This window comes from Scaptodrosophila lebanonensis, unplaced genomic scaffold, assembly GCF_003285725.1.
Source record: "Scaptodrosophila lebanonensis strain 11010-0011.00,11010-0021.00 unplaced genomic scaffold, SlebRS2 tig00000096-arrow-pilon, whole genome shotgun sequence".
NCBI classification, from domain to species: Eukaryota; Metazoa; Arthropoda; class Insecta; order Diptera; family Drosophilidae; genus Scaptodrosophila; species Scaptodrosophila lebanonensis.
Genome location: NW_022060567.1, coordinates 3,862,311 through 3,874,843, shown reverse-complemented (window position 1 = coordinate 3,874,843; position 12,533 = coordinate 3,862,311). Strand labels below are relative to the sequence as shown.

Here is a 12,533-nt window from a genome sequence, read left to right as displayed (position 1 = left end):
AGTTAAGTGATAAATCTTTATCACTTATTCAACAACAGCGCACAAAATTGATTAATTACACAAATAAACACTCGAAAGATGGCCCCACTCCTGCCTTATTCCCTCTCTCCCTACTGCCTCTCTATGCGGGGAGACAGAGTGGTGGGCAGGAGCCGCAAAAATCAAGCTCAACCACTTCCATTGCGCTCGGCAGGCACTCATGTCTAACTCTCATTGCTGTTCTCATGGCATTGTCCCTGCGCCGCGCCGCGCCGCACCGCGCTGCCTCGCCTAATGTCCGTCCATCAAACGGAAATAATTTATCAAAGAAGGCTTATATTAAATAATGACTTGATGACACCAATAACGAGCCGAACAATGGGGCCAAATGAGTTGACGACTGGACGCTCGTCGCTCCCCTCCCACTCTGACGTAATTAAAAAACGTCAACGGTCCTGCTGATGAGTGCGAGCCACAAATGGTATCCATGAGTATATACTAAGACGAGGAGGGAGAAAAAACAGACATGTAACAGCAAAAGTAGCAAAAGAAACTTGACTGATGGCCTTTTTCTTTGTTGGGGCTGCGGCCTAATTAGAATTCTGGACCAAACAGCACAGCACAAGGAATTATGTATATTTCTTGTTTGTTACGCTTATTATGTCGCTGGCTGTTGTGAGAAAAATCCCGTCGATGTTTAGGCAGCCACTCGACTGCTGTGCAAACAGAAATCATCGTAGGGCGAAGGGAAGCCGGCATGGGCGACAAATGGCATAAACCAATTATGGCTAAAACATCGAGTGTCAAAAGGATTTTCGTTGACTTAGGCGGGCTGTGCGGGATTGTGTCAACAACTTGCCAACACTTTTTCTGTGTAATTAACTGTTAAGTAAACAAACTGAGGGTTCTTCTTAAATCAAATAATGCCTCCGGTAAAAATTTAAGTGTATCTAGTCCTCCTTTTCACATACCCCTGCTTCTCATCCGGATTTCATTCAAAATTTCTTTCATTTTTTTAAAGGACACGAGCTCAAACGGGAGTTCTTCTCCTTCAATGTGTTCTATAAGATAAATTTGCTATTTTTCATTACAAAAATTGTTTACTCATTTTGAAAGAGCGTACTAGTCTGATGCAATATCAACAAATATGATCAAATATTCAAAATATGCAATTTTGAATATCCTTGTAATACCACCCCAACAGACATCTCTATTGTTTAGCTTTTAAGGTCATTGTTTTTTTTTATGATAATGAAAGCTATTGTAATAATAACAGCATAATTATTATAGAAAGGAATAAAATATTTTGCGTAGCCTCTGAAAAGAAAAGATTCAAATATTTTTTCCCCTAGTAATATGCATAGTCTTCTCAAAAAATATCCTTTATAGGAAGGAATTAACTAATCAATAAATAATTTTTTTTTATTGCAGAAATACATTTTAGAAAACATATATGATAGAAAACTTAAAATAATTTATATTTTTTATTTATTTTATTATTTTTATATTTGAATATCTTTCAAATGTGCATAGCCTTCTCATACTAATGCTTTCTATGGACAACAATTGTGAATAAACTTAATCAATAAATTAATTCTCTTTTCTGCAGAATATCATTTGAAAAAACAAATATGAGAAACAATTTTCAACTTAAAAAAATTTGAATATCTTTATAGCCGTCTCATAAAATAGCCATTATATGGACAGCATTCAATTGTTAGCTATTATAATAAGCTAAATCAATAATATATAGTAAATAATAAATGATTTTGACACCAGAAATTTAAGCAAATTAATTGCAAGAGTTCAACAAACTAGCTATGAAGATCAACTGCTTTTCCCCACTTGTCGTATATTATAGATGACTGATTTAGATATGTATATGTACATTTCGGCTATATTGGTTTTAGCTTCAAGTGCAGGAACAAGTGTACCTTGGAGATGGTAGGAATGAATTCTTTGAACGTTGTAACCCCATTTTGCCTCTGTTATTATTCTCTCCCACCACCCTCAGCCCCAGTTTTAAACGTCAAAATCAAACACAAGAGGCATATTTTGAAAAGTTTGTGCGTCTGTATATATATATACACTAAAAACAGACGGACAGACATACAGACAGACGCCAGACGCACGCAATCACGTTCTTACATACCACACTATACAGGTGAGTATAAGCGCTATGCATTTTCCACTCACACACACACGGTCATGTAGATACATACATATATATATATATAAATACATACATTATTTACAATGGGGAACAGACAAAGGTGGGCAGCTGAGACGAGAAGGGACGAGAAGAGATGAGACGAGCTGAGCTGAGCTGAGACGTCGGCCGTGCATTACGCGCAACTTTTTCCCATTTTCTTTTTTATATTTTGTGCAAAAATTCAGGCAGAAAAATGTTTTTTAAACGCTAAATTACTTTTGAATGGCTGCTGGATGGCTGGATGGTTGGATGGCTGGAGGGGATGTGTGAGGAGGTCGGTACAGTTTCATTTTGTGCTTCCTCATTTTGTTGTCGTAGCGTCAGCGTCTATCTCCCTTTCTCCTTTAATGTGTGTGTGTATGTGTTTTGTGTGTGTGTGTGTGTGTGTGTGTATGGGCGCGTTTTTCGTGGTAGTCAGAACAGCGGAAATGCTTATCCCAACACTTAAGCGTCACGTGCTGCCGCCCCCAAAAGCGTTGACAGCCCAAAAGACTCGAATGAACTCAGCTCCAAGGACTCTGATGTGCGCTACCTGCGCAGCTTCCTCTTCTCTGTTGGCCTCTCCTGCAGGGCAGCGTGTCTGGTGAGTCACCATTGGAACCCAGTACCCAGGCATGGAATGCTGCGTAGACCGCAATCGCAGCCGCAGGCTTCTAAGTTCATGTAGAGTGTCTGCCTGTACTATAGAAATTGCGAGGGGTGGAGGAGGAGGAGGAGGAGGACGAGTCAGAGTCAGTAAAGCGTCTGTAGGTGTTTTGAAAGTTTAGCAGAAGTGGCTTTTTAAAACACATTCTATGCTAATTAAGGGCCTGCGTTATTTTGGTGGCGGGGGGTCAGTTGGCTGGAGGCAGGTGGAACAACTCGTCGGCTCGTTTTCGGTTTCGGTATCGTTTTCGCTCTCCATCTTCCATCTACTCGACATGCTCGACTGGGAAACACCTAAATGAGTTGTCGTCATCGCGAACGTTGATGTCATTTGCCGGCGCTGTCTGCCATGCGATAAGCAAGAAACATTTTAAGTAAGCTTTGACTTCTAAGCGTTTCCAAAGTCATCAATGAGCAGATTGGCAGTATTGGCTGTTGGGAATGGGAAGACTGAGGGTGGTGGTGGGGGTGAGGGTGAGCGAGACTTATCCTTGCACAGTCCGTAAAGTTGAATTGCTGTTTACAAGCTGTCAGACCAAGAGAGAGAGAGAGAGAGAGAGAGATAGAGAGAAAGAAAGAGGGAGGCCCATTTAATTAACGAATTAGCAAAGCCAGAAGTTTTTGTGGTTTTTAAGTGATTTCGGGTTTCAACTTGCAGGCCAAAAGCGGGCAACGGGGGGAGGCAGTCGCTTTTGGGTCGCCGACGATGCTTGTTGTGCATAATTGAATTATTGCCATATGAAAAAATAAATGGAATAAGGACCAAAGTCGCTCTGCCACAGCCGACAAGCTCAAAAACAAGAAAGACGGCAAAGTTTTGTGGTCGCCCTTCTTTTTGCCGCTTCTTTTATTTAATTTTTTTCCATTGCGGCTTCCCTTCGCCTTGTTCATCTTCTTCTTCGTCAACTTCATCTTCGGTTTCGCTTCAACGCTGCCGCTTGTAAAATAATTCAAAAGTCACCGCCGCGTCACATTTTAGCAAAGGCGTTTGCTTGCTCCAAATTGGATTAGAGCTTTAATTGAATCACAAATTTCTTAAGGCGAGACAAACTTTTGGAACAGATAAATGATTGCCTACTTTTGTGCGTATTGGCAGCGCAAAGCCATTGGGACTACGAGAGTATCAAATGGGCTTGCATTTTTGCAAAAGAAAAGGCTTTGATTGGTAGCTGTCCAAGCAACAACTTTTACATTTTTTTCTATCAGTTCAACGACACTCGCACCTGAAGACAAAGATCCTGAGTGCATACAATATTTGCACTAAAGCATAGTAATGGAAAACGAAGATAACAGCTTAGATTGTTGCCTCCTCTTCTAGTATAAAGGTTTTCATTTGGATCACACTTTTTTACAGGTCTTTCAAAAGAAAGCTTTCTCATGCACTTTGCACTTGGGGTAGTAGTGGAGAATTAACACGCGCTTTCGAAGTAGAGAAATTGTACTAAAGGAAAGTAATGAAGAGTGAAGATAACTGCTTAGCTTGTTTCCTCCTCTCCTAGTATAGAATGGTTTGGATCCATCATAACATCGAAGCTTTTTATTTTGATCACACTCATTTACAGGCCTTTCAAAAGACAGTAATTATACCCCACCCTACACACAACACCTTTGGCTTTGAGAAATTGATCTTTTCAATTTATTAACCGGTCTAATCCACAGCACAGAGCGGTGGCAGCGTCATGTGGGTTTGCTTGGGCGCCTTGGTACTGATGGGCAGTGTTGTTCTACTGAGCTGCCTGGCCAGTCTGCAGCACTACTACTTTGCTCTGCTCGAGTCCATTTTCGGCTATGCCAATGCGCAGCTGCAACAGAACCGGCTGCAACTGGAGCGCCAGGAACGGGAGGCGGCGAGAGTTCACTCCACGATACTGCCGGAGGTGCCGCCACAGAATCTCTATGCCGTTAAAGACAAGCTGAATGTTCACATGGAGCAGTGCTGTGACGTACTGTCCGCCGGTCTGTGCGTCGTGTTGGAGGATGAGGTGACGCCTCGTTTTGCTGCTGCCCATCAATCCGGCGACGCTTGGAATTTGCTGACGCGCACTCTTAGCCACAAGCGACGTTTTCTCAACAAGCGATTGCGTCTGCTCTGGATCTGTGGCCTATTATTGCGCTACAGTCTTCTGCTGCCTTTACGCGTAGTGTCCTGTGCGGCCGCTCTGATCATCATGACCTTTTGTACGGCTGTGCTGGGTCAGTTGCCGAGCTCTGAGTGCAAAAGACGACTCGTAAAGTTGGTGCTACGTCAATGTTTTCGATTGATGGCGTGCTCCATATCGATAGTTAGCAGATTCCATAACACCCAGTATCGACCGTCCATGGGCATATGTGTGTGCAACCATACGAGTCCTTTGGACGTCCTTGTGCTTATGTGCGACGTAAACTACTCGCTGACCGGGCAGCGCCATGGCGGAATACTTGGACTTGTTCAAAGAGCTCTGACGCGTGTCTCCCCACACATGTGGTTCGAGCGACGAGCTCTTGTCGAGCGCGAGGCCTTAGGCATTGTCTTGAGGCTGCATGTGGCAAGGCGTGGCACCCCACCAATCCTTCTTTTCCCAGAGGGCACGTGCATCAACAACACGGCCGTGATGCAGTTCAAAAAGGGAAGCTTTGCTGTAAGTAATATCATCTATCCCATGGCTGTGCGCTATGATCGAAGATTCGGGGAAACCTTCTGGGATAGCAGCAGGTATTCAATGCTACGGTACATGCTCATGGTGATCTCTTCGTGGTCCATATTATGTGATATATGGTATATGCCAGCCCTGCTACGACGACCTAGAGAAACGCCCATTGAATTTGCGAGCCGCGTCAAGGCCGAGATTGCTGCTCAAGCGGGCATTGAGGACTTGCCCTGGGATGGCAACCTGAAGCGATGGAGTCCGAAACGCGACTGGCAGTGAAATGGGAGACTGGAGGAGGCGTTAGCTGCAGCGGCTAACAAAATTGGTTCAATATTTCCATATTTTGTAGTGTTATTAAGAGTATTAAAAGGGCATTTGTAAAACTAAGCCGCCGTTTCATCATCAATGTTAGAGAAAGTATGAGATTCATGATTAAATGGATTCTAAACAGAGAAAGCCTACAAGCTTAAATATCTTTGATCAGGAAAGTATTATTGTCAAGTACTTTAAATATAATTGTAAGGCTTTTCCGATGTCTGACAAAGTTGCTTAACTTAAAAAACTTAAAAAAACTACTAGTTTTTGCTCACCTGCTAGTATCTTCCCGAATTATTACATCTTGTTTAGTGTTTTTAGATTTGCCTGAAGTTGAAATCTATAATTGCTAGATGAAATAACGAACTGATCGAATGCGCTCAATTAAACCAATTAAGCCAAATAAGGCATTTTAGATAAATTGTAGGGTATTCCCATGTCCATTGGGCTTACGTGTGACCCTTTTTCCCCCCTCTACAATTTGTCATTTGGGTTACCATATGCGACCCACAAACCATTCAGATACGACAATATTATCAGTAGTTTCTTTGAGGATATTGTGTAACCAAACTTAATCTGCACAAAGAATTTTATTTCTATATAGTTTCGTTAGAAAGCAGTTTCGGTGCAAAGCAGGATTAGTGATTCAAACAGACAGCGCGACGGACAGAGTGAACACCTTATTTACATTTGTAGACGATGAGTTGTCGCGAAATATTAAACAGTAAGCATTAATCTAATTAGATTAAAGGAACTGTTGTGTGTTAATTAATTATTAATTACAATATAACATTTCACAATGCATTCATTTCATCAACAAGCAAACGAATCTAATAACCTCGAATATATTTATTCTTCGGGCATCATTTCGAGTTCCCAGAAAATCTACGACTACGAATGCGTGGAAAGTTATAAAAGTGGGGCGAGGAACTCATTTAATTATTTCAGAACAGGATTAGTGGGTATAGAAACTTTTAATACATATTTCCATTTAACGCCCTGATTCTTAGGCGTTTATTATTTATGAGTACTCGATTTGTTCCTATCCATAATCATCGATGTTTAGGCAAAAACATCGAAACATTAATTTTAAAAGGAATTTAAAAGCAAACTGAATCTTGTTGAAGACTCAAGTGTTAAAACTAAGTATAAATAATACATAAAAATAAATAAATCGATGTTTTACCGCGATTTATCGAAGAACAATCGATGGCACTTGAGGACAGATCGATTGTGTGAAACATCGATGCTTTATAATATACTTAATTAACAACCCTAGTGTTTATCAATTCGGAAGAATTTCTTAAAAACAATGATGGGCGAAGTCCTCACTCGAAAATTCTGTAACGATTTGGACAAATATTTTACAAAATAACACTATGGAAAAATAAGAGCTTCTTTGATATTCCAATTCTCTTAAGTTCCGAAAAGGATACTCTTAGCAAATTGTTCATAACTCCCGTCATTTTTGAAGTTTTGAAGTTCAATTTTGACAACTTCAACTAAAGCAAGCTATAGCCAGTCTATGCCCATGCTCTGCCAGCAGTTGTGGTTGTTTTTGTGAACATATTGCAAATGGTTGTAAGAGTTATGAAAATGTCACTGATACCGGACGATTTGTCTCGTTTTGAGCCTAGAAGGTCCTGCATATCAAGTTTGGTTATTCCATTCCTCATACTTTTCGAGATCTATCCGTTTATGGAGGACGAACGGACCGATGGGAATACATATATGTAGACTCATCTTGTCATATTATTATACTTTATGGAGTCGGAGTCGAAGAAAGCAAACTCTTTTACCTCTTTGGATACCAAGTAGGCAAATGTGGCAAGAGGGCTACTAACCCATCTATAATGGTTATGATATGATCCGTGCCTGGTGATTTTCTGTGCTATACCTACCGTTTCGGCTGGACTATCTTTCGTTCGTTGAGTCGTATGGAGGCGTTCGGACCGTACCGACCCAGAAGAGCGCTCTGTGACTGCGAGATAGCACCACCGGCACAGCTGGCACTGGCCGCGGTGATGGCAGCAATACCGCTTCGCAACGATGTCCCTAATTCACGGTGATGTGTCCCGATAGCCGATTGTGAGTGCACCGCATAGTCAAGGCCCGGAAGCTCCAAGGAGGCGATCGGATGGATGCGTGTCAGCGAAAGCGTGCTCTCTAGCACAGTGCTGAGCAGCGGAGCGCTGCGCAGAGATCTTAAGCTACCGCGCCGCGTTAAGGGTTCCGGCTTATACATCTAGACATTTAGTTGGGCCCACTTAAAGCGGGCATTGGGATTGCGGAGCCGTCTTGGGGGAGCAGGTACGTACCGGCCGTATCGGGTGTATCGGGCGTATCAGGCGTATGGGCGTAGCTGTCTGCGTGTCCGCGTCTGCTTGACAAACAATTTCACACGTTTGTGCTTTGCGTTGCGTGTCTCTTAACGCTTGCCGCTTGGCGCTAATTGTTTTAGACCGCCGGACGCCCAATTGACGCACACATGCACACACACTCGCACATACACGCACACTATAGCTCTCACTCATTCACGCACCGGCACCGACTCGGGCCTTGGATTTGGTCACGCGGGTCCCCAGCCACCCACTGTTGAAACGTTTTGTGATTGGGCAGGACCCACCTCGTCTACTTCCCCTCGTCCAACCGTACACCTTATGACCAATTACGGTGTTTATGGTGCAAAACTCGCGGGTCACGCGAGCGTTACGGTCACGGCTTAATGGTAAGTGGTAAGTTGGTAGTTGGTAGCTGGTAGTTGGTAGTTGGTAGTTACAGGTTTTCGGGATTTATGTTTAGTTTCTTAAAGGCGCAAGTCGCGTTTTGTTTGCGCAAATGTTTGTACAAATTGGTTGTCGTAGTTTTTTGATCGCTCGCCGCCGGTCTCTGGTCACTGGTCACTGGTGACTGTACTGCTTTGCATAGATTGGGGCTTAAGATTAAGACACGAACTCCAGCTCAACTCGAAGGGTTCAGTTGACAAAAACAGAGTGCTGCTAATCACTAAGCGAATGCACACTAAGTGGAGGTGTTTATGTTTAGTGACCTTAGCCCGCATGAATGCTTTGACTGAAAGAAGCTATCTATTAACTGGACCCACTCTCAGCCCTATTAGTGCCAATGTCTCTCAATAATTTCAATCCATAATTATTTTTAAATAAAAGTCTTCTTCTTGTAAGTTCTATTAACTTCATCTCATTCTTAATTATGGATTTTTTTGGATAAAAACTTAGTCATTTGGGACTTTGAAATATTAATCAGTATATGTTTGTAAATAAAAGTCTTCTTCGGTAATATTAACTTCATCTCATTCTTAATCATGGATTTTGTTGGATAAAAATTTTGAAATATTAATCAGTATATGTTTGAACCCTTCTCAGCCCTGTAGCGCTAATGTCTTTCAATCATTTCAATCTATAATTATTTGTAAATAAATGTCTTCTTCGGTTCACTTCATATCAATAATTTTAATTTTTTATATTCTTAATAATGGATTTTGTTGAATAAATACTTAAAAATATTAATTATTTTATGTTCGAACCATTCTCAGCCCTGTAGAGCTAATGTTTCTCAATGATTTCAATCTACAAGTAATATTATTATTTTCACTTTAAAGCAATCATATCCACAACTTCTTCTCATTCTCAAAAATAGATTTTCTTGGATAAAAACGTAGGGATTTGGGACTTTAAAATATTACTCCGTATATATTTGAACAACTCTCAGTCCCGTTAGCACTAGTGCTTCTCGATGATTCAATCTATAATTATTTGGGAGTAAATGTATTCTACGGTAATTGCTCTTCAAATGAAATATATAATTAGAGTATGATATCAAATTTCATTAGACTGTTCTGTGCTGCCTTGTTCCTTGTTTAGTTTGTTAGACTCTCGCCGCACAAATTCAGGGCAGTCAAGGCAGCTGACCGATGGTTGTTGCTACAAACTAAAATTGACATCTAAATGGGACTATGATGTGCACTTCAAACTTTTGTTAGAATGTTTCTGGACTCACCCATAACTCATCTATGTGCGTATACTTGTTTTAATGATTGAAAAGCTTGATCGTTTGCTATTATTAGTCCTTAACACTCCCATATCTTTCAGATGTTACTTTGTTCTTGCATTAGAAAGAAAGTATTTTAAGTGTAATTGAACCATTTGTTTGGATTGAAAGACCCTATCTGTACTGCTCGAGAGAGAAATACCATTTATGCGGCGCGTTGATGTGCATCATCGGTAATGTGTCTACATTTTCGTAATGTTTTTAATGTTGTCGAGATACTACTAGAATATACTATATAGTATGTACTCATGTAGTATGCAGCTATTATATCATAAGAATGTACGTTAATATATGTATACACAGAGTAAGAGTTCAATATAATCGGATTAGGTACATATTTAAGAAATACAAGTATGTATGCGTGTGTGTAGTACATATACTTGTAGGGATATAGGGATATAGAATATGAATAATAGGTACTTATGCGAACAACTTGTATGTTTGTAACTAACTCACTTGTGTCGAATCTAAGAGAGCGATGATGGCGTTGATTATGGCAATGGCATTGGCAGTGTTGATGCGTTGAAAACGTTTCGTTGGTGTTGTTGCTGCTGTTGCTGTTGTTGTTGTAGTTGTTGCTGCTGCCTTTGCCTTTATCGCTGCGGTGGCTGTTGTTGCTGCTGCTGCTGTTGTTGCTGGCTATTTGTAGCTGCAGCTGACGTTTCCGCAGCACCAACAAACCCCAGCAGCATGCGCTGCTGTCGAATGCGGCGACTCGCCTGGCAGCTACTATTGCTGCTTTGTTTTTCTTTTCAATTCAATTCTCTTCTTTCTTTTTTGTTTTATATTATTTGATTTGATTTAATAAACTTTCGTGTTTGCAAGCTTTGCTTCAATTCAATGTTTTCAATTTGTTTTATTCTTTTGTTAACACTGCACGTGACGTTGTTTTGCGTTGTTATTGCTGTTGTTGTTGTTGTTATTATTACTTCCTTCTTCTCCCGGCCTCGTCGACGGCGTCGACGCCCTATTGGCTATTTATGAGCTGCATTTTATTTACAGTTATGTGCATATCTGGGCTACGATTTGCGATTATGATGAAGTTGGTGAAACGGCTTGAAGACTGGACAACCGTTTGACTGCTTGACTAGCTGACTAGCTGACTAGCTGAATTACTGACTGACCGACTGACTGACTGACTGACTGACTGAGACTGACTGACTGATTGATTGATTTACTGATTAAGTGAGTGACGTGTATACGATTCTGAACGATCAAACAACTGAACCTACTATGAAACGCTGAAGGAATCAAATGGGCAGTCGCATCTTATTTGGCGCCTGCTTGCAATTGCTCCCAGCTCTGGGTTCTTGCCACCGAGTCCAATCCATGTTTACCAAAAGTCTTGCTCTAGGCGTCGTCGATGGCAGCCACGCTCCTTCTCTTCCTCTTCCTCCTCCTCCTCCTTTTTATTTGCACTCACTTTTCACACACATGCACAAAAAACAAAAAAAAATTGCAATGCGCACAGACCAAAAGCGTCGCTCGGCCGCAGCCGTCAGAGCTATTGTTGTTCTTCAACTTCTCTTCTCCTTCTCGCCCTACCACTCTGAATTCCCGCTGTGTGCGTTTTGTTGGCCTCTGTGCTCTGCAAATAGACGAAAGAAAAGAAACGAATGACAAAGGGAATATGCATTAGTATACGAGTAGACATGTATCTACATACGTACATATATTGTATGTATGTATTTTTAGGAAAGCAATGATATACTTGTATGTACATATAGTACATATACAGATATAGCGTAAGTGTGATTCATTATGCGCCCACAGCCGAAATCTTTTTTCAATTTCTTGGGCAACTTAAACACGACAGGACATCAATTATTATCATATTTCCCAGTGGCAGGCGCAGCCGTGGTGAGCCATGATGAGCTCCACACGACGAGGACGCCATGAAAAATTAAAAAAGAAAACAACAACAAATTTTACGATTATAGCCAGAATTTCTGCGGTGGCAGCTGTTAAAGCGCAACAAGGATGGTAAGTTGACGCCATCTCCAGCACCAGCGTCTAGCCCAGCTCTTTTTTTGCACAAGAAAGGATAGCTATGCACAGTGGTCCAAAGCTCAGAATTAGTTGAACTAAACTAGAATGTTGTTTTATTTATATAGAATGAAACATCAGGGTTGATTGGGGTTTTGTAATTTGTGATAAGCATTCCTTCTTTCATTCTTCGTTCCCAGTTTCAGATTTGTATTTGCCTTTCCACCCAACCACCCATCCCTAAGAAATATATACACATATGAAGTGATAATGGACGGCAATCCTCTAAATAAAAAGCACCAGCAAAAAGTGTTAAGGCGGGCGTTATACCTGTTTAGTAGATGCTCTAATTTGGCCAAAATGAGTTTAAATTGTACTTTGACGATTACATAGACCAGTCGAATAAATAAATAATGCAAATTCTAATATTTAGAAGGATTTCGCGAGAAAGGCCCTTCTTCATATTCGCTGTTCGTCTGTAGAACGTTATGCAGTAACCACAACTTAAAAATAATCATAATCTCGCAAGAGAAGAACTAAATGAAAGTAACCTTAAAAGTACTATATTAATACATTTACATTCAGTTGGCAACACATATACATATACTAGTAATAACACGAATAAAACTAGTATACTATAAAATATATATAAAAAATCTTAATTATAAAATATTTAGTTAAAATGAAATAGAACAGATAAA

At 40.8% G+C, this 12,533-nt stretch overlaps 2 protein-coding genes across 2 annotated transcripts in view; one reads left to right on the top strand and one right to left on the bottom strand.

Annotated features, from left to right (window-relative positions):
• LOC115627489 (innexin shaking-B) overlaps positions 1 to 8,023 on the bottom strand; it is a 94,596-nt gene extending 86,573 nt beyond the window's left edge. Inside the window, exon 1 of the mRNA XM_030523174.1 lies at positions 7,680 to 8,023. Coding sequence (XP_030379034.1) covers positions 7,680 to 8,023 — 344 coding nt within the window. The remainder of the gene's footprint in view (positions 1 to 7,679) is intronic.
• Positions 2,021 to 5,850, top strand: LOC115627490 (glycerol-3-phosphate acyltransferase 3). Its single transcript, XM_030523175.1, has 2 exons — positions 2,021 to 2,143; positions 4,496 to 5,850. The coding sequence occupies exon 2, from the start codon at positions 4,516 to 4,518 to the stop codon at positions 5,740 to 5,742; it is 1,227 nt and encodes a 408-aa protein (XP_030379035.1). The 5' UTR covers positions 2,021 to 2,143; positions 4,496 to 4,515; the 3' UTR covers positions 5,743 to 5,850.
• Positions 8,024 to 12,533: the final 4,510 nt, after the last annotated feature.

Excerpts from the sequence above, each read along its gene's own strand:
- LOC115627490 (XM_030523175.1), top strand. The coding sequence starts at position 4,516 with ATGTGGGTTTGCTTGGGCGCCTTGGTACTGATGGGCAGTGTTGTTCTA.